Source organism: Spea bombifrons, chromosome 5, assembly GCF_027358695.1.
Source record: "Spea bombifrons isolate aSpeBom1 chromosome 5, aSpeBom1.2.pri, whole genome shotgun sequence".
Classification (NCBI taxonomy): domain Eukaryota; kingdom Metazoa; phylum Chordata; class Amphibia; order Anura; family Pelobatidae; genus Spea; species Spea bombifrons.
Genome location: NC_071091.1, coordinates 103,702,874 through 103,723,119, shown reverse-complemented (window position 1 = coordinate 103,723,119; position 20,246 = coordinate 103,702,874). Strand labels below are relative to the sequence as shown.

General features: G+C 39.8%; 1 protein-coding gene across 1 annotated transcript in view; it reads left to right on the top strand.

Moving 5' to 3' along the window:
- The window catches only part of ADCY8 (adenylate cyclase 8), a 106,248-nt gene that overhangs the window by 19,176 nt on the left and 66,826 nt on the right, over window positions 1-20,246 (top strand). Inside the window, exon 2 of the mRNA XM_053466388.1 lies at window positions 11,123-11,272. Within this exon, the coding sequence (XP_053322363.1) occupies window positions 11,123-11,272 (150 nt within the window). The remainder of the gene's footprint in view (window positions 1-11,122; window positions 11,273-20,246) is intronic.

Here is a 20,246-nt window from a genome sequence, read left to right as displayed (position 1 = left end):
TAATTCGCAAAGTGGTCTTATCTAGAAAGCAAACAACGGAATGATCCAACCAGCAGAAACATTCCATTGGTTACCGTGATGATGACATCATTTTTCAAACCATGCGAAATAATCGGTTTAGTACCTCCTGTTGATCTCTTTGCTAAATGCCCAAAGGAGCCATATCTTGCCCTATTCCTCCTACTAAAAATGAGTATTTTATTAGAATTTCAACATCAAATCTAGCTAAAAATGCTTTATTGTATCAATGTCCCTTAACACGCCACCCATCGTGTCAACTGTGTCATGGGGTTAATATGTAAATATTAAAGGCACGGCTAAAAATGGCAAAAAATGCCCTGATGAAACTTTTACGTAAAATCGTGTTTCTGTGTAGAGTTTGTGCGATGCAAAAGTAAAGAGAATGCGTTGTTGACGTAATTTCCAATTAAGTATTATTAAAGGATTACAGACGTGCAAAACCAAACTCATAAATAATGAGAAAGGCAAGAAAAAAATGTTATAAGAAAATGTTTTTCGTAAACTGGGAAATTGTGAAGGGGGGCGCTACATGGTCGACCGCTTCCACTTAAATGTAATCGTGTTCAGTTAGTCTATCGGTAGCACATTAAGCGTTAGCAGCTGATTTAAAATCAATCGTGGATTGAAACCATTTATTCGCGACGTGAAATCTTTCAAGGTTTGTTTAGGGAAGATCACCGTTAACAGGGTTTTTTTCTACCGATGGTATTTTCAATACACTTTTTCAATTATTTATTTATTCTGTATTACTTAAATGGCTTTCAGAATATTCTAAATCATAGATATGTATTAAAGGACTGGTTAATATGAATGAATGGTCTGGAAAGACAGGTTGCGACAGTCGGGAACCCGACATAGAAAAGCAGACAGCCTCCAACCTGCAGAGGGTGCTGTTTTGATCTTGACGATCCCGTAGACCATCATTTTAGCATAAAATAACATAATAACATTTTTTTATTAAAAAGTATGCTAAAAATAATATTTTTTCACCCTTCAAATACTATAACTTTATGGAAAATAACAGAAATTAGAGTATTTTCCCATTAAGCGTTCTTGTGATGCAGGTTGAAAAGAAATTATGTACTCAACAAAACTTTGGGACAATTCTCATCATAGTATGTTGTCTTGAACTTTTAGATCACGTTAATACAGTCATGATCTGGGGCCAGAATGGCACTTTATAGGCCTTGAAGGCCTTATACAGAAGAAGATTTCTGGATAGCAATGCTTGGATATGGGTGGTTGAAATTTACTTTAAACACAGGTGTGAAAATAGAGGAGGCTAGGAGAAGGAGGTCTCGCTGGTTTCTCTTATAATACTAACACTAAAGAAAAAGCAAAACAATGCAAACTATACATGACTAGAGTGAATGGGAATTAAAGGGGCTGCTTGATAACGTTGTGTGCAAAGAAAATGGGACTCCCTCATATTCATACCTGGAAACTCTCAGTGTTTGACCTTAAGCCTCAGGGCTATTGACCCAATATCAGAGTCTAGGGATGAAAGGACATATTCCCAGACTCACACAGTCTGGAGCTGACTCCTTTATATTCTACACTGCTGTGCTTTGTATACCAGTATGTTATGGTTGATATGCCTGCTTGAAGGCAGGCGACTCAATAAAGTGGATCTTTAAAATAATGACAAGTCAAGGTTTCCATAAGGACCTGTATTGGCGTATTTTGGTTAACACATTTGGCGAGCCACAGAATCATCACAATGAGCTTTTAAAAGGTTAATATTTCAAGAGCCTCAGGGTCATCTCATTTAGAGAGTCCAAAAGTATACTGATAGTATTCTGTTTGAGGGGAAAGAGGTTGCCAGAGTTGTGGTGGTGGGGCTGCTGGATAGTGTGGTGTGCGGAGAAAGGGGCTGTGTGATAGTGTGTGGAGAGATATACAAAAAAAATGAGAGAAAAGAAATGAAAGAAACTGAGAGAAGAGAAGGCACATACGATAGTAAATATGTATTGATGTAGATCAGAAGAGGAATGAGTTGAGACCGGGAAGCCACACTGAACAAGTGCCACTGGGGCACAATCTTACCCTTAAAGCTTATCCTCTTTATACCAGGCTGATACATGATACATCATTTGGAACTTAACATGGAAAGCCATAGGAGGGTTTGTGTATACTTAACATTTTTAATAGGTTTTTGTTTATTTAGATGGTAAGCTCCTTTGAGCAGGTCCCTCCTCATCTTTTCTTTCTGATAGTCAAATTGTAATGAGATGCACTTCTTTTTATGCAAAATAGGATGGAGCTATATAAATCGATAAATAACAATTTTTATTATTAGTGCCTTAGTTCTAGTTCCTCATTTGATGAGAAAGTATATATATATATATATATATATATATACACCTATAATTTAACGTATATTGAGTCGAAGTACTTTTATTTATTTGGACTTTATTTGCTATCATTGCCTGTATGCCTAGTGAGTTGTTGGCAACATATTGTCCATGTACGCCTAACAGGGAAGACAGATGTGCTTCTTCTGTGAAGTGTAAATGGTGGAATTGAAGGTTCTGTTGAATAATTTATTTCTTATTTCTTTTCAGAATAACACAAAATGCTGTAAAGAGTCTGCTCCTGTGCTGCTAGACGCACAGCGATTTCAATAATTTATGTTGTTTTGTTAAAATTGTTATTATTATGTGTTGCTATTGATCATTTATGCATTGAGGGGAAATTTGGCTTCTTGGCGTCCCCTCTGTGCTCCCTTTGTATGAAACAAATTATAATTACAGCAGTTATCTGTTTCCTTGCATAAAATGCAGTTATTTTTGTTTATTTAAGGAAAAAACCCCACGGAAATATACTCAGTAATTAGCCCATGTTCTCTGCTTCCCTGACTGTGTCATAAACATGTATGTTGGAGGTTTTGTTATGTTTTCTTCCCTTAACCTTTTACGTGTCGGAGTCCAAACTCACCTTTTTTTCTTAAAATCCCTACCTCACCTCAGTAAATAAATCCTGTATATCGTATGTGGTTGTACAGGACTCAGAGGTTCTACAGTAGTTCCAGGACTCCAGAGTTGACACTAACAATAAATGACCATCTGATTGAGCATACATACTCATGCAAACACCATCAATTCCATATGATCACACGCTAACAGCATACACTAATATATGCACACTCTAATTCCATACATTAAAGCACACTCAATCTAACACCATAAGGTCACATACACATGCTAACACCATACAGTCACATGCACGCTCTACTGCCTTACAGTGACAAGCACACACTCTAGCACCATACACATTCACATACACTCTCCAACACCATACACATACATATACACACACTCACTTTAACACTATACACTTACACATACATACACACACACACACACACACACACACACACATACACTTCCTTTCTTCTTCTCCCATCATCAATGCACTGCTCTCTATCTCACTCTTAAATTGAGCGGCGCCCCCTAAGTTTAGAACTCACAGAGTATTCAAGCAGCTATAAGGAAAGGGTCCTGGCATGGGTGTGATATGTGAGAGAATGATTGATTGAGTGGAGAATGTGTGTGAGAGGGAATGTGTGTGTTACAGTAAGTGTGTATGTTTAAGTGTGTGTGTGTGTGTGTGTGTATGTGTATGTGTGCTAGTGTGTAAGTTAGTCGTAGGGGCCATAGGGCCACTCAGCTGTACCCTCCCCAGTCCAGAAGGTCCCAGCCCTCCCCCAACCTCAACCTACACAAATAAAGCAGTAATATTAAAAAGCTACCAACATTTACTCTATTATCCTAAGAAAATGCATTTTCTCAAGAGTTGTGTTCATGGTGGCCTTTAAGGCATGTTGTTGTGTACTTTTTTTGTGATCTGGATTGTTTGGAAGCTGACATTAAATCAAATGGTCATTTTGTCTTGACACGCAGATGCATTTCCTGACCCTGAAAATGTTTTCAAAATTACTAGGAATGTGAAAATGTACTTATTCCCAGAGCGTGAGTCATAACCCCAGTTAGATCTAGTTACAGCTCACAAAATGTGTTCTGTTTGGTTCACCATACACGCGCTCCTTCAAACTATTTTTCGGCAGATTTATTAACCTTTGCAATTTACTATTCATGAAATAACACCTCCTATTATTATCAGTATTGCGCAATATATATTTTTTTATGTGGATGTGGTATGGTCATGGTGCACCCTGCAAATTGTGGATGGGTGCATGGAATTACCGTGTATTGCCATATAATACAATAGAAGCTACAGGGTTTTAGGGTTGGGGTATGGGGTAACTCTAAAAGGCAAGGATTTTTCTTGTTGTTAAGAAGAAAATGGAGAAGAAAAATATGATATCATCATTGATCACTGCTACAGCATATCCAGTGATGAATACTGGATGATAAATCTCCCTACTTCCCAATCAGACCACCAGTAAAACAGGATACCGTAGCATACCCTCCAACATTTCAGGTGTCCAAAGCAGGACATCCGGTGCAGGGTGGTATGGGAAGAGGTGGGGAGGGATGAGGCCAGCACTAGAAGGTAAGCAGGACTAGTGCCAGAGTTGGGTAGGATCCACCTTACCTTAACAGTCACCTTTCAGAAGCCACAACTGAGCCGTAACAGCATAGACCTACATTGATTTTACAGCTCCTTTCGCTGATCTGGGGAGATCAGAGGACTACATGTCTGAGTATACGGGTTGGCATGTCTATGTGAGCATATGGTGTCAGCATGTGTGTATGCGTGTTCTTGTGTGGTGTTAGAGTGTGTGTCTGCATATGGTGTTAGCATGTCTTTGTCGATATACTGCATTATAGCATGTGTTTATGTTAGTATACGGTGTTAGCATGAGTGTGTGTATATTGGGTATATTGAGTGTGTGGTGGTTTTGGTTTCAGAGTATACTGCTAGCATGAGCGTGAGTGTCAGCGAATGGTGGAGTGTCAGGGGTGAGCCTTGAATTAGTGGTGGGAGGGAGTGGAGATAGGGGGAAGTGTGCACGTGTTGGTGTGTGTGAGTGGTGCTAGCATGTGTATGTGAGTATAGGGTACCAGCATGGGTGTGAGTTTTACCGTATGGTGTTAGAGTGTGTGTCAGCATATGATATTAGAGCACACCTGTTAGGCTCACATCTGCTTGACATCATGGAAGATGTTTTCTTAAATAATTTCCTAATTCCAAATTATGCAGCAGGACTTCTTCATGTCTCCTTGGTGATAGCAATAACTATATATATATATATCTTCATACAAATGTGTCTTCGACTTGTAATTGACACTGCAAATTAAAATTAGTTTCGCGCCTTGAATTAAAGGAAACACTCCAGCATTTTGTTCTGTAGACCGTTAATTTTAAGGCAAGTAATATATTTCACGTTGATCGGTCAAACAACTTTAATTTATATCACGCTGAGCTTTAGTTAGCCTGCCTATATTTACACTGTGACCTCAATTACTAATGAATTATTCCCATTGCTTATAGCGCTATTATATACCTTATTATATACCTTATTATAGACCGTGGGCTAAGTCTTTGTACAATCTTATTCTCTCATCTTGAAGCTAAGGAACCTGTTGTCTGTTCTTCTGATGTTTCAATGTTATGCACTTCAGCTATTTTTTTGAATTCAAAGTAACCAAGGAATTAATTCACTCCAAACTCGCTGCGCTCTCCCTCTCCAGCTACACAAAGTCTGGTGATCCTAATAACCATCCCTTTGGATTATAACTAATAACCCCCTGCTGGTGTAATATACAATCATTCAAACGGCTTTATTCTTCCTGCCACGAAACCAACCTACACTTCACACATTTCATTATATTTAATTAATAGGTCTATTCATGGGTGTCTTGATACATCTGGATTCCAGTTTTTATATTCTTTATATGCCTCGGGGGGAGGATATGCCTCCATATTTAGCATAACATATATTTTATATTAACCAAGCCAATAAAAATACTTTCTTAATAGCCCCAGTCATCTGATTAAATGTTTTATGTGCTGTGTGGGTTAGGAGGGTAAGGAGGAACTGGGCAACTCCTTTGTCCCAGAGAAAGAGGATAGTGACCCGGGTGAGCGAAGCTTCATCCGGAGGCTCCAGGTCAATCCCGAGCTGTATCCAGGTATGTGAATAGGACACCGAAAATTTAAATAATATAAGGAGAATTTTGATGCACGGGATAAGTGAGATGTCCCATCATCTCGTGCATCAAAATTCACCTTAATATTGTTTACATTTTCGATGTCCTTTTCACATACCTGGATACAGCTCGGGATTGACCTGGAGCCTCCAGATGAAGCTTTGCTTCCCCGAGTCTCCGGGTCGCCATCCTCTTTCTCTGGGATAGGGGAGCGCCCCAGTTCCCCCTTACCCTCCTACCCCATTTCATACTGTGTGGGGATAGTCCCGCCCTTGTCCGCTGCTAGCCCTGCCCATTCATCAAGCCACTCCCCCAGAAAAAGGAGTGCTCCGGATAGGTCGGATTTGTTATTGTGAAAACCTGGTTTATGGAGCAGCACATGTCATTATGTACATAAACTTCCTGGGACTGCTGACCTGGGTGGAGGGCAGTTGCTCCAAATTCTTCAAACGGGACTGGTCCGAGGAACTTGGTGACTATGTGATAAGTCTATATATAGTACTGTACATGCAAACTGCCCTCAAGTTTTACCTTTTTAAGGTCACGGTTTTGTAAGAAAAACATTTTTAAATTATTGATGTTTCTCTGTTGTTTTATGTTTGTGGTTTTGAATAAGTAATGCAAGCTACTACTTCCTGTACAAATAAATAAAACAGTAAATACAAATGAGTGTATATTATATGCTCGTTTTTGTAAAAATGGAATTCTTATAAAAAAATAGAGAGTAAAATGGAGATTGCATTTCTCTTCATTGCAGTAAAACAGTGGAAAGCATTGACTCAGAGCAACTCATGTGTTGAAGATTGGAATAACCCATAGAGGAGATTATTGGGGCATGAATTTGCATTCCAGGCGAGCGCAGACTAAGAATTTAATTTTAGCTTCATTCATTTCTGTAAAATATTTATCCGGGTCTAACATGAGTCTCAATAAAAAAATGAATGAGAGATGTGTTTTTTTTTTCTGCAATAAAATAATTTCAGGATATGTGTAATGTTGAACTGACTGTTGCAGTGTCCCACCAAAAATCCCCATTGCCATTGCTGTTGGGATCATGGACTAGTTGGGGGGATCCTATGATCGGCCCAGCAAGCTGCGACATTGATTGACGTCTGTGCTTTTGGACAACAGACCTCAATTAAACCTCCCGTGTAGCCAGATAGTAATTTAGGTAGGAAAAAGACCATCTAAGTTTAACCGTTCTGACTACTCTGTCCACAACCCCCAACTAAGGTGTTCCAATGTGGTACAAAAGTCGTTAAGTATTAAGGAACCAAGAACCATATTCTCCATCTAGCCCCATTTTGTACCCTAACTAAATAATGTTACATTTTTCTCTATTTTTGTTATGGTTCCCATGCATCGAAGGTATAGTCAACTCCCCATCTTTAATGTATACTCAACTCAATCTTGTATGAACTCCAACTTGGACAATCCAAGTCCAACTCAAGACCAGGTCTAATAACCCCGGAACATAATTCAAATTTTATTTATTTTCAACTATTTTTTTTTAAAACCTTACTACAACTATTTAATTTGGAACCTATGGTGAATTATCTGAAAAAGTAAGAAAACCACAAAGTCCATCTACCAATACGGATAGATTTCCGAAATTACTGCCCAACTTCTTCCCGTGGCCTTCCGTAGAGCATTCAATTCTCTTTATCCTTCCACATAAAGAAAGGCATTTACGTGTTAAACTAATTTGCATGATTAGGACATATTATAAGCGCTATGGAATATGATGGCGCTATATAAAACAACAAATAATAACTCAAAAAGAAAAAAGTTGGGCCATGGTTCTTTTTTCTTATTGATGGCCTTTAATAGGAAACTTTCCTTTAAATATTGTCATTATGGCACCAAGTCAATTGTACCAACACCTCACGCCTTAAAATATGACTAATGCAAGGTTGTTTTTAGTGCAGGAAAATGCTCCGTGCGGTTATTACTTACAGCAGTACGAGCGATCGAACATTACATCATGACTCATATAAATAGCAAAGCAGAGCGTGCCAAGAGCAACGACAGAAGCTTAATAAGAGAAACCGGCACCGGCAACGACTAAATTGGTGTGCAGCGAAGGGCACGGTGTTAGGAAATTCACTCATGTAATGCACCGAGCGCTCACATAGGTCAATGCAATAACAAAGCACTCTTCCCACGACGCTTTAACCAGTCAGATATATATATAGTAGGACATACGGCATCTAAAGGGCATTCCGCATTCCGAGCAACACAAATTACATTTTAATACGGAACCTCGGCGCAATCTTTTCTCGTTGTATCAAGATGGATCTACTCTTTGAGTGAGGGAGAGCTCCGCAAAGTTGACCCAGGGCAGCTCCTACAGCCTCCCACCCACAAGGAACGACCTCTGGCAGGGATTTGGCTTCTATGCCGAGTGTTCTTCATGGTGTGAGGGAGAGCTCCGCAAAGTTGACCCAGGGCAGCTCCTCCAGCCTCCCACCCACAAGGAACGACCTCTGGCAGGGATTTGGCTTCTATGTCGCGTGTTCTTAGCGATGTGAGGTGACATTATGTCCTGGTGCTTCTCCTCTATATGACGCGGTGCTATGGAGACTGTGCTGGTTAGGTTCTGACCTCCATAGTTCAAAATGGCTGGTTTACAAGGAAGATCTCTGATGGCCAACCATTTTGCCCTGCTGCACCCAAATCTGAATACCCCTACGCAGAATACCCCACTATTGAAACTAAAATATTTAATTTCAATGAAGACTGTCCTAAGTTGCTCCAGACGCTCCAGGTCAGTGTTGATAAATTTAGTTTATCACGCGGGTTGATCAAATTGCAGGAAAATGAACCAATCAGAAAGAAGGTGTTTTCTTTATTAAATCTTCTTAAATCATTAGCACAGTGATTTCCGAGGCTTGTTAAGACGTGTTATCACGACTATCTCAGTGGGTACCGAGTTGACCAGATGTCGGTTCACCGTAATTGTGACAAACATTAGATTTGACATCTAAAGGCCATAGTCACTGTATCCAAAAACGCACACAAAAAAAACATTTTCTCTCATACTATTCTAGACGCATTCCAGTGTGTATTAAATAAAAAATATATTCCGTCTAACATACAGCTCGGGAAAACAGCAGAAGCCATCGCTGACTCTTTGTGACATTGGTCAAGTCACTTCGTCTCAGTGTCCCAGACACAAAAACATTAGACGCGCCTGAATAGCTGCAAACAGCGGCTCTCGCATCTACGGCTATTTTCCATGATTAATATACTGTATATCTATCTATCTTTATGTATTTAAATGTTTCTCTATTGCATTGTCTGCCTACCTTTAAATCCTCAGAAATAATTACCCCTAAATCCCTTTCCTCGCTCATTGAGGTTAGGACAGTATAAAAAATTCTATACTCTGCCTTGGGTTTTTATGCCCCAAGTGCATTATCTTGCACTTATCTACGTTAAACATCAGTTGCCGCAGCTCTGACCATTTTTCTTTGTTACCTAAATCATTTGCCATTTGGCTATTCTATAAAATAAGAGCTAGTCAACGGTGTTATATCATTTAAATGCTCCTGAATCTTACTTAAATAATCCCGGGCAAACTGTTTTCCAATCCATATTGTGTTAAAGCATTTAGTCTTTTTATTATTATTAATCGTTGTACTAGCAAGTACAGAGAATACAGAAAGAAATATGAATTATTAATGGCATAAATGATCATTACATTATCAGGCCGCTAGCAATTAAGCAACTAGCGTGCTGGGAAAATTGGGACTCCTATAAAGACGAAATACAGAGAAAAATATTAGCATGGGGAGCTGAGAGAAAGCAGAACAGATTCCAAGGTAACATGGAATACCCACTAATGACAAAGTCACGGGATTGCGCTGCGAAACCAAGCAGGTGAACATTAATTCGCCATCAACGCATTACGCGGATCTGAAATGAATGAGAAACATATAAAATACCACGTCTTCATCAGTTATTCCAACGTTTCATGTAGCGGAAGCGTTAGATATGGGACAGTATAGATGTATATAAACAAGAGATGTCGACACAATGGGAGAAAATGTTATAATTATCAACAAAATACCTAAATTCTACTCCCACTCCACTCACAACCCATTTCATGTTATCTGGGGCAAACCCTACCCTACTCCCACTCCTCCCATTGGTAGCCATGCCCTTCAAGAGCCTAGCCCTGCCACCTCAAGAAGTCACTCCATCAAAAGAGGGAGAGCTTCGGGTAGCCTACCCTCTGAAGTTCCCAGGTATGGATATACCTGGATATACCCCATTAGTTGATGATGAATAATAATGAGCTATGTATAAGCATGGATAAAAGAGAAAGGTAGAGATATACTGTTGTAGATCCACAACGTTGTAGGAAAGCATTAAGCTATCGTATGCCGTTTCCAAGCGTAACCAATGGTATACCTACCAAGTGTCTGTGTGTAGAAGGGCCAGTCCTTTCTTGTGGGCTAAATCTCCATTTTGTCCTTGATGCCCCTCTTTTCTAGGTGCTCTGAATGTTTGCTGGGTCTGAGGGTATCACGGGGTTCTACAGCCATAAAAATCACAATAATGTGTATCGAAACAGCAGGGAATGGGGGTTATAAACAAGATTTTGCAAATAAATGCATTGGTCTTCTAAATACCTTGCACAGCAATGCAAATCTATAAGGACATTTTACAGATAAATAAGAAATTAAATATAGAGTCTTAAGAAAAGGTAAAATCTTTTCTTGGGTCAACGTAGAGAAAGGTGACATATTTAACTGTTTAAAGGCCAGAGCGATGTACGCCAGTGGATCAGATATCAACATCAAAAATACGAATGCTATTTTTCATCCATTATTATAAAAGTTTTATAAAAATGAGCAAAACTAAGTGGTGGAAGTTATTAAACCTCTTAGTGCTAGGATGACATCTTCTTGTGCCTCTGTTAGATGCCTCCTGGTTGATATCTCCATTGACTTACAATCTACCCATTTTTATTTTCCCAGATAATCGCCCAAGCCGTTCTCTTCATGTGTATGAACACGGCTGGAATCTTCATTAGTTACCTCTCGGACAGGGCTCAGAGGCAAGCCTTTCTGGAAACCCGAAGGTGTGTTGAGGCCAGACTGAGGTTGGAAACAGAGAACCAGAGACAAGTACGTATTACTTCCACTAATTATTATCGCATTATATTTCCTTATCTATGAAGCATCAATCTACCAAGGATGGGATAGATGGACTTCAACGTCCAAAATGTATTTTCACATATAGGGTAGAGAAGGAGAAGAATCTATCTATGTCTTGTGGAGCGCTTTTATGATAGTGGAGAACCTCCATGTAGGGAGGATTTAGAGTAAGCTCTAAGTATTGTCATACAGCCCGCTCGTTGTTATGGTTTTGGACCAATAAAGGTCATGGTGGGACACGCTTTGCCTGAGCTTAATCCAGTGATCCAACCCAAAGCGGCAAATATATTGAATAGCCTTGATGCTTTAGTAGAGTATTGTGTCTTGGCAGCCATGTTGAGGCTTATCACTCTCGATGAGTGAATATCAGTGGGGTAGGCTTTGTAAGCCTCGTCCAATTAACCTTTTATAGGTAACTCACCTAAAAAAAAAAAATATATATATTTTTAAAGATGGAGGGACTCATATACTACAACCAAAACGCCATGACAAACCGGCAAACATATGCATTAAATAATCATTACGTAGCATTTTATTTATAGCGCCTCAGCAGATTCCGTAATCCTCTATAGTGGGAGACTGAAAACCAACAATAATATTAAAACTCACAATTTGACAATAACAATAACACACATCAAGACATGCTAATACCGAAAGAGTACAGCATGCGGTCGGTTAGAAGGCTTTAGGACTATATTTTGTCCAAAGCACACAAACTCACCTGTCCCATGTCCCCTTCCATTTAAACAGCCTCCCAGACTTTATCCAAATCTTATATTTTTGGCTGATCGAGCGTTGTATGCATCGTCATGTTTCTATGAGAACATATCGGATCTTGGATGAGAAATGGAACTCTGTTTGTATAATTTATCTTTATTTATTAAAAAAGCGACATTATTTTGGCAATTTCGGCTTAATTTACATTTTCCACAGTGGGGAATAGAGGAGGGTAAAACTAAGAATAAAAGAAAAACCAGTAAAGCTAAAGTAGCCAGAACCGCAAAATCACAAAATGAAAACTAGACATGACATAAACTTTTTAGAACCTTTATAAATTGGGACAGATCTCAGTGACAAATCCACAGCAAGCTGATGAGTTTAGCGCCACTAAAGGCAAAAAAGGCAAAAAAAAGGCTAAATTCTCGTATATATTTTCTTTTTTTGTTAGGCACATATGTTTCTAGCAGTTTGCATCTGTATTGTATTGTATAATTTTGCTTGTCTGTTTATAAATTTTACATTACAAGACTTTTGATGACTTGCAAAAGCTGCCCTGCCACCAACAGTGTGCGCCCCTGAAAGCCCCCCCTTCCAAATTACAGGTGTTTCTATGGAGACAAGTCTCCGGGGATTACCATGGTGATGGCATTTATAGAACACACGGAGGTATGCAACCAAAATAACGCGGAATAAAGTGCGTCCGTTTCCAATCAATATTCCCAAAGAATGTGTGCGCTGTGTACTAAGGACACAACTAAAGGAGTCCTTTACCCTGCAAAAAAAAAACATTTTTAGTGCATCAAAGTTGGTAAAACTTTTTTAATTGACGCAGTATGGTAGATCTAATATATATATACCTCCCTATTGAACTGTTTTTCCAGATTTCCAGGCATTGTCCTGCTGCCCCCTGAGCTACCTTTTGGGCCAGTTGGGGATACGATCGAGGTCTTATGTGGTGACAGTGTGTACTGAAATATGATGTCATAACCCAGGGTTTCGCTTTACTAACTTGCGAGGGGTAAGGCAAGTGCCCCTGGCGTGGGGTGACTACATTTTATTTCTGCCATTCAGGGACACACTATGAAGCGGATTAGATCACACACACAGGTGTATACATATACTGTGTATATATATATATATATATATATATATATATATATATATAGACAGCGTCATGGCACTGACAGATACCATGAAAACAAGATTATCAGCGTTATTCACTTTACTTGTCAGTGGTCATAATGTTTTGGCTGATAGGTATATACCGTATATATACCCCCCCCCCCTCCATGGTTTCTGCTCACAAGCTCCTCGCCAAGTCTAATTTCTTCTGCCCTAGTCACACTAACTTGAACCCTGGACACTGTGTATGTTAATGATATCCCATGCCCAATAAATCAACCTTTTGTTGATGCTGAATCATGGGCTGCGATCTAAACTTTAGAGCCCGAACATCTCTATCCTGAACCTATGACAAACCCAGACTATCTATCTGCTCCACACACTGCCTACCCTACTGTCTACCAATACCCCTTTATTGAAGCCTCACCAGTAAGCTATACTGTAAAGATATTGCTCTAAAATTATAACTGACTACATAGACTTAATGGCCATTACAGCAAAGCTTAACAGATCCACATTTACACAGTGATGGCCAGTGAGTGTGACTGAGTGAGTGTGACTGAGTGAGCGTGACTGAGTAAGTGTGAGGTGTCCTGTCCAGGATTCAGAGGCCCCATTGAAATGTTTTTAACAAGAAAATACAGCAAAATGTTATGCTATTTTAAAAAATGGAATAAGCTTCTTTAAGATGCATTCCGTATTAGTACATAATAATATAAAATATAATATAATAATATAAAATATATAATCTAACATTTAAAAAATCGTCTATGTGGGGCAGCATCTTTAATACCAGGGCTGTTCTTTCCTACAAACCATTCATCATTTTAGTAGCCCTTTATCCTATGTAAAAAGTCGTCGAATTAAAGGAGCACAATCGGTGCAATTAACATGCCCTAATGCCACTATAGAGAGAACAGGTTTTGTTTAGGAGTCGGGATATATTCTCTATGGGCAGTTGCGTTTATTGTTCTCCACACGCTGTGTAGAGAAGACATTCCATACCGCCTTGTGTTTATTCCGTTAAATGGAACGAGCCACCGAGTCCATAAAATCAATAACATGACATTTTGGGGACTGAAAAATGCTTGTAAAAAATGATGGATTATTACTGTGTCGTAGATTTCTCTCCAGGCAGACACATCATTTAGAAATGAGTTTTCCCATTCCCGTTCTCTGAAGACATAGGCCACATACTGCATTCTGCACACTACTCTTCTACAAACTGCTTGGTAACATGAATTATCTTTTCTTGGGAGAATAACAGAATCTTCAGCTAGGAAACACACGCACCTAAAGTGCAACAAGGTACAAATCACCTTAAAGACAAGGCTTACTACATTTGAGGACAAGCATATTTTCACAAGGAAACGTATTATCTGGAAGTCTAAGGTGTGCCACAACTTTTTGGGAACAGTTTTGGATAGGCCCTTTCATGTTCCAGCATGACTGTGCCCCAGTGCAGAAAGCAAGGTCCATAAAGACATGGTCTCACGGGTTTGGCGTGAAGGAACTTGAGTGGTCAGCACATAGCCCTGACCTTAACCCCACTTAACGCCTTCGAGATGAGTTGGAATGTGAGCCAGGCCTTCTCATCCTACGTCAGTGCCTCACCTCACAAATGCTCTTTTTGGCTGAATGGGGACAAATTCCCACAGGCCGGCTCCAAAATCTTTGTGGAAAGCCTTCCCAGAAGAGTGGAGGCTGGGTCATTGTCATGTGTCCACATACTTTTTGTCGTATAATGTAAATATACCCACCATCATTTAGGATAAAAACAATCTTAAGTGGGAAATTATTGAAAATATCCACATTTCCAGTTTTACCAATTAGAATTTATTCACTTTGGTTTGAAAACTTCATATGCCTTGCAATTAACAGAAAAATATTAGAAGGTACTCATGATTTTTCCACCAAAGTTGTATTTATGTGAGGGATACAAGGTATTTGGGGACATTTTCATTTCTTTGAATGTTTTTTTTTTTTTTCCATTTTTTTAAATGTATTTGCTCATTTTTGTTATTTTGTTTTATGTTTTTTATCGTTTTCAATCAGAGTGCAGTTCATGTTCATCATATATATAGTCTATAGATCTCTCGATGGTCTTTAGTAGACCCCAGGGATCTCTCCTGTAACTACAGGGTATTTTTTTCCCGCTTTGTTCCCTGTTCTCTTCGCTTTGATCTTCCTTCCTGCTGATCACACAGGGATCTGGCTGCAGGGTTCTGCATCCCTGCTTTCTTTTCCATACTTTGTGTGATCGGTTGCAGGAGATCGTTGACACGCTCTCTCATGGGACAGAGAGGCAATGTTAACAGTGACAACGCATCACCTTTATCATTTACTGGTAATTGTGCATATGATTTGGCTCCAGGAGCAATGGTATATGTGGGAGTAGCGTGAATTGGCGGGTCTCCTCTGGGTTCAGCAGCACCCGTCCCTCTGTGTTCAGTGAGCTCAGCAATAAACAAAGGCTCTTTAGAGTTTTGTCGTGAGATTTCAAATAAAAGCTATTGATATTATGGCAGAAGTTCTCAGTTGAGACTGAGGCAACCAAAAAAAAACCTATGGTTACATAGCTTGGGCGATATTTTAGGTAACAGACAGCAAACAGCTGCCATTAGAGATGAGTCAAATGTACAAAGGAAGCATTCGCGGGGGTATTTGGCAAAATCTCTGGGGCAGACCTTTCAGTTATTTCCTCATGTGCACCAATGACTTCTGCAAGCCTTGTCATGCATATTGGTACAGACATTGTGCGTAACCTTGGTTTTATTGATGTGTATTTATTACCATATCATTTAAAGGTAAGCATGATTATCTCTGAAACAGAACCGAGTGCAAGTGAAGACATGAACACCTGACTTAAGCCCCAGCCGCTCCTCCATCTTCACCGTGGAGCGCTGGATTATGACATCATATCCCAGGGCCTTTATGGGGGTTCCATACTGTAAACAGGCCAGTGGGGAGATCAGCGAACTCGCATGTAACCCATTAAACAGTGGCACACTGGGGGGGCTGCTGCCTCCATTTGATCTGCTACCCTAGAATGGAATACCCCTCTGGATACATAGAGAAAAAGGTTTGAACATGTCTAAAACCTTAATCAAGGGGGGGGGGGAAGTAGCATTTTTTATCATACGTTCTCTCATTGCTATAGTGCTCCCTGCTACTTGAAAAATCCTTTTTTTACCAGTTGTACAATACTGTGTTCAACTAAGGGAAAAGCAAATGAATTATCCTGCAATTGCCACGAACAAGATCCGACCCTTGACATTTACAGACTAAAAATGACTAAAGTAAGTAGGATCCCATTTATTTTCTGTGCCGGGAATAGAAAGGAAACAGAAATATCATGATAATAAGCTCCTTCTCTGGCAATAAAAAGAACCCTGATTTCATCTTGACTTCACATTCCAGCAGGAGACCATTATAACTCTGGATCAGTTCAATGACATTATCCTCAACGGATGAATCATTACTGTACATTAAGCCATAAATAATGATGGTTGTGAACACACCAAATAAAATTGTAGAAATAAGTACAATGTATTTTCACAATATTAGTATTTTTTTGCAGAATAGGTTTGTGAACAGCATAGATTGTTGTTACACAATGATCTTTTACTAGTTTGTATGAATACGTGGGTATCATTCGCTAAATTACATTTAAGACAAATGAAAATACTGATTTTATTGACATCAACATCAAAATCACGTATACATGACATCAATTTTACTTAGCTGTGGAGTGACCAAAGAAAAATGACCATACCAAGATAGACGACCAGCAGCTCTTCTGTGGGAGTGGCTTTATGAGGGGGGTGGGGCTAGACTGCCATGTAGTCTTTAGTAGGAGGAGTAGTGGGTGGGGAGTGGGCATGGCTAAATAGGCCTTTGGAGTTCAGTGATTGTCATGTTCAAGAAACCAGTTTGAGATGATGTGAGCGTTGTGAATGGTGCATTATCAAAGCCTGACCCTGCCATCTGAATGACACAGCTGGAATCGAGACTCATCAGACCGGGCAACGTTCTTCCAGTCTTCCATTGTCCAATTTTGGTGATCCTGTGTGAATTGTAGCCTCAGATTCCTGTTCTTAGCTGACAGGAGCGGCACCCGGTGGGGTCTTCTGCTGCTGTAGCCCATCTGCTTCAAGGTTCGACGTGTTGTGCGTTCAGAGATGGTATTCTGCGTACCTTGGTTGTAACGAGGGGTTATTTGAACCAGTCTGCCCATTCTCCTCTGACCTCTGACATCAACAAGGCATTTTCGTCCACACAACGGCCGCTCGCTGGATATTTTCTCTTTTTCGGACCATTGTCTGTAAACCCTAGAGGTTGTGCGTGAAAATCCCCAAAAATCCATTGAGTTGCTGCCATGTGATTGGCTGATTAGCTATTTGTGTTAACAAGCAATTGAACAGGTGTACCTAATAAAGTGTCCAGTGAGTGTATATATATATATATATATATATATAGTATAAGGTAACATACATATATTTTCCTGCATACCTTAAAGTCTTTACTTTTTTAATTAATTTTTGGTCATTAACTTTTTGCTAGCCCTTGGGTGTGAAGTATGATGTAGACCATATGTATAGTATATAGAATTATAATTTTGTCATTGAGGATAGTCGTGTTCAGTGGCATAGCCATTTTAGGGAAATTTGATTATAGGTCGATTTAGAATTCCTGGCTACAACTCTATGTAAGATGTCTTACATTTATAATAGCTCACTGTTGGGGGATTCTAAATCTCTTCCTTATATTTGGCATCCTTACCGTGCCTTCCTTCCCCAGCACATTCTTCCCATACGGACCTAGTGAGTATATGGCCTCCTTAGATTACAATGACCTGTACCTTATCAGTCTGTTTTTACAGACAGTCGCCCTATCACTAATACTAATGTGTCAATTCTTCTGTGTAGGGCCTACTAAAGCAGGCGCACCATACCCAGGCACCCCAATAACGGAGGTGCTAAACTGGGTCAAGTAACACAACGCTATGTAGTCCTGCTCTAGTAGTGCGGCAGCTTGCGCAGAGATTGATTGACTGCGTGTGGTGCAACGTAAGAGTGTCAGTGAGTGTGTGGTGTAAAAAGTGTGTAAGGGTGAGTAAGTGTGTGTCCGTAGAGTGAGTGTGTTAGTGTATGGTGTTAGAATGCATCAACATAAGACCCATACACACTCTAACACCAAACTATAAGGTGTTGGCGTGAGTGCGGGAGTTAGAGTGAGTTTGCATGTTGTATGTTTTACTCTGTGTATAAGTCTGTATGTGCTACTTGCCGAGGGGGTTCCAAAGAAATCCTGCACCCAGGTGCCAGTATCCCTAGGCTTATCCCTGAGTTAGGGTATAGGATCTACTATGTATGGACAATATTTAAATATTTTTAGTTATATTGGACGCTTCATGTAACACATTAGTATTCCACAGAAGTGGTAGAGGGTAATACAGTGAGGGAATTTAAACATACATGGGATAGGCATATGGCTCTTGAATCTACGACAAGACCTGATTAAGGTCTTTAAATCAGGTTAAATGGACAGACTAGATGGGGCCGTCAAACCTTATGTTTCTGGACTCCTTGTTGTAAAGTCACATCTCCGATGCAAATATTCTTCTATAAAAGCAAAATATAAAACATACAAAAATTCTAATTCCTTAATAAAAGACGATTCTGCATCTGAATGTAATTTTCCATTTAAAACACCTTTTTTTTTTTTGCAGGCACACACGCTTACTATAGTCAGACAGGAATGAGAAATAAATCACATTCTGTTATCGTCAGACCTGGTTTGCTGGTACAGTTAAACATATTTTAATTATTTGTGTAACGAGACGCTCAGGTCTGACATTCAGAAATGATCCAACCGTCTGTGTGGGATTTAAACCCGGATCATTCAAGCATTAAACATGTGTACGACTTGTATGTTTGAAATGTTGTTGCGTGCGTCCCTGCATGTTGAGTAAACGTGACACCAATCCATGTCATGTTTGCATGAATCGATCATGTAAAACCGCTTATATTTTCCTCCTTTGTATTACGCGTTTAGGGCAGAAACATGAGCGTTCATAAATTAATTTAATTATAATGTGCACAGCCTTTTCAACCTCAAAAAGTCTTTAACTGCAGAAAAGAAGGTAAACTCATGCAATATTCATCAGCCATATGTGTGATGGATGCCTTAATCCTGCTGGATTTCATCTTTGATCTAAAACTGAGCAGCATCAAGCTGAATTTACATCAAATACGATGCAAAGAAAGACACTGCAGAACTTGGGAAGCTCTTTTGGTTTAGAACTTTATAATGTACAATATTTCTCAGTACCGTGACATTTATTGTAACGAATACAGGATATAAAGTATCTATATAGATTGAAGAAACAGCATGTCCATTTTTTTTTTCCATTAAGGCAGAATTCGACAGCAGACCAGACCCATTTGGCTCTTCTATGCTTCCCATTTTCGTGCTATAAAGACTCAAACCTTAACCCGTCCTTGGTCTTGTCTTAGATTCATCCTTTTGTCCCGAGAGTGCTTTTTATAAATGGGCAAACAAATTGCCGAAATGGAAAGTGCCTCTCTTTGGCTTTGTACCCAAACATTTCTAGTAGTCTTCCATGCCAGTGGCCCAATGGGACTCCGCTGGCTTCGTTACATTAACTGCAGAGTTCCTAGGATGGCCCACCTGGGACTCTCATCCCCCAGCTCCATTTGGGAATCCAGTTGGAAGGGTGAGGTCAGATTGGGTGGTTGGGCTAGCTGTTCACATGGGTTCAACTAGCCCTGTTCACATTGACAAATTTTGGAGGGAGTGAAACATACGTGGTTGGTAGCAGACAAGGCCAAATATAATTTCAAACCCATTAGGGTGGTTAAAGAGCTCTCCCGGACGCTCAGATATCACATTCTGATTCCGGGAGCCTTGGGGGAAAACATAAAAAGTTCCCAAACATGTTAAACATCAGGGCCGGCCTTAGGGGTGTGCGACCTGTGCGGCCGCGCAGGGCGCCATGGCAACAGGGGCGCCGTCCGGGACTTAAATTATAACATCGTTTGTTTTTTCTGTAACTTTATTTAACATCCTCCATGTTTGA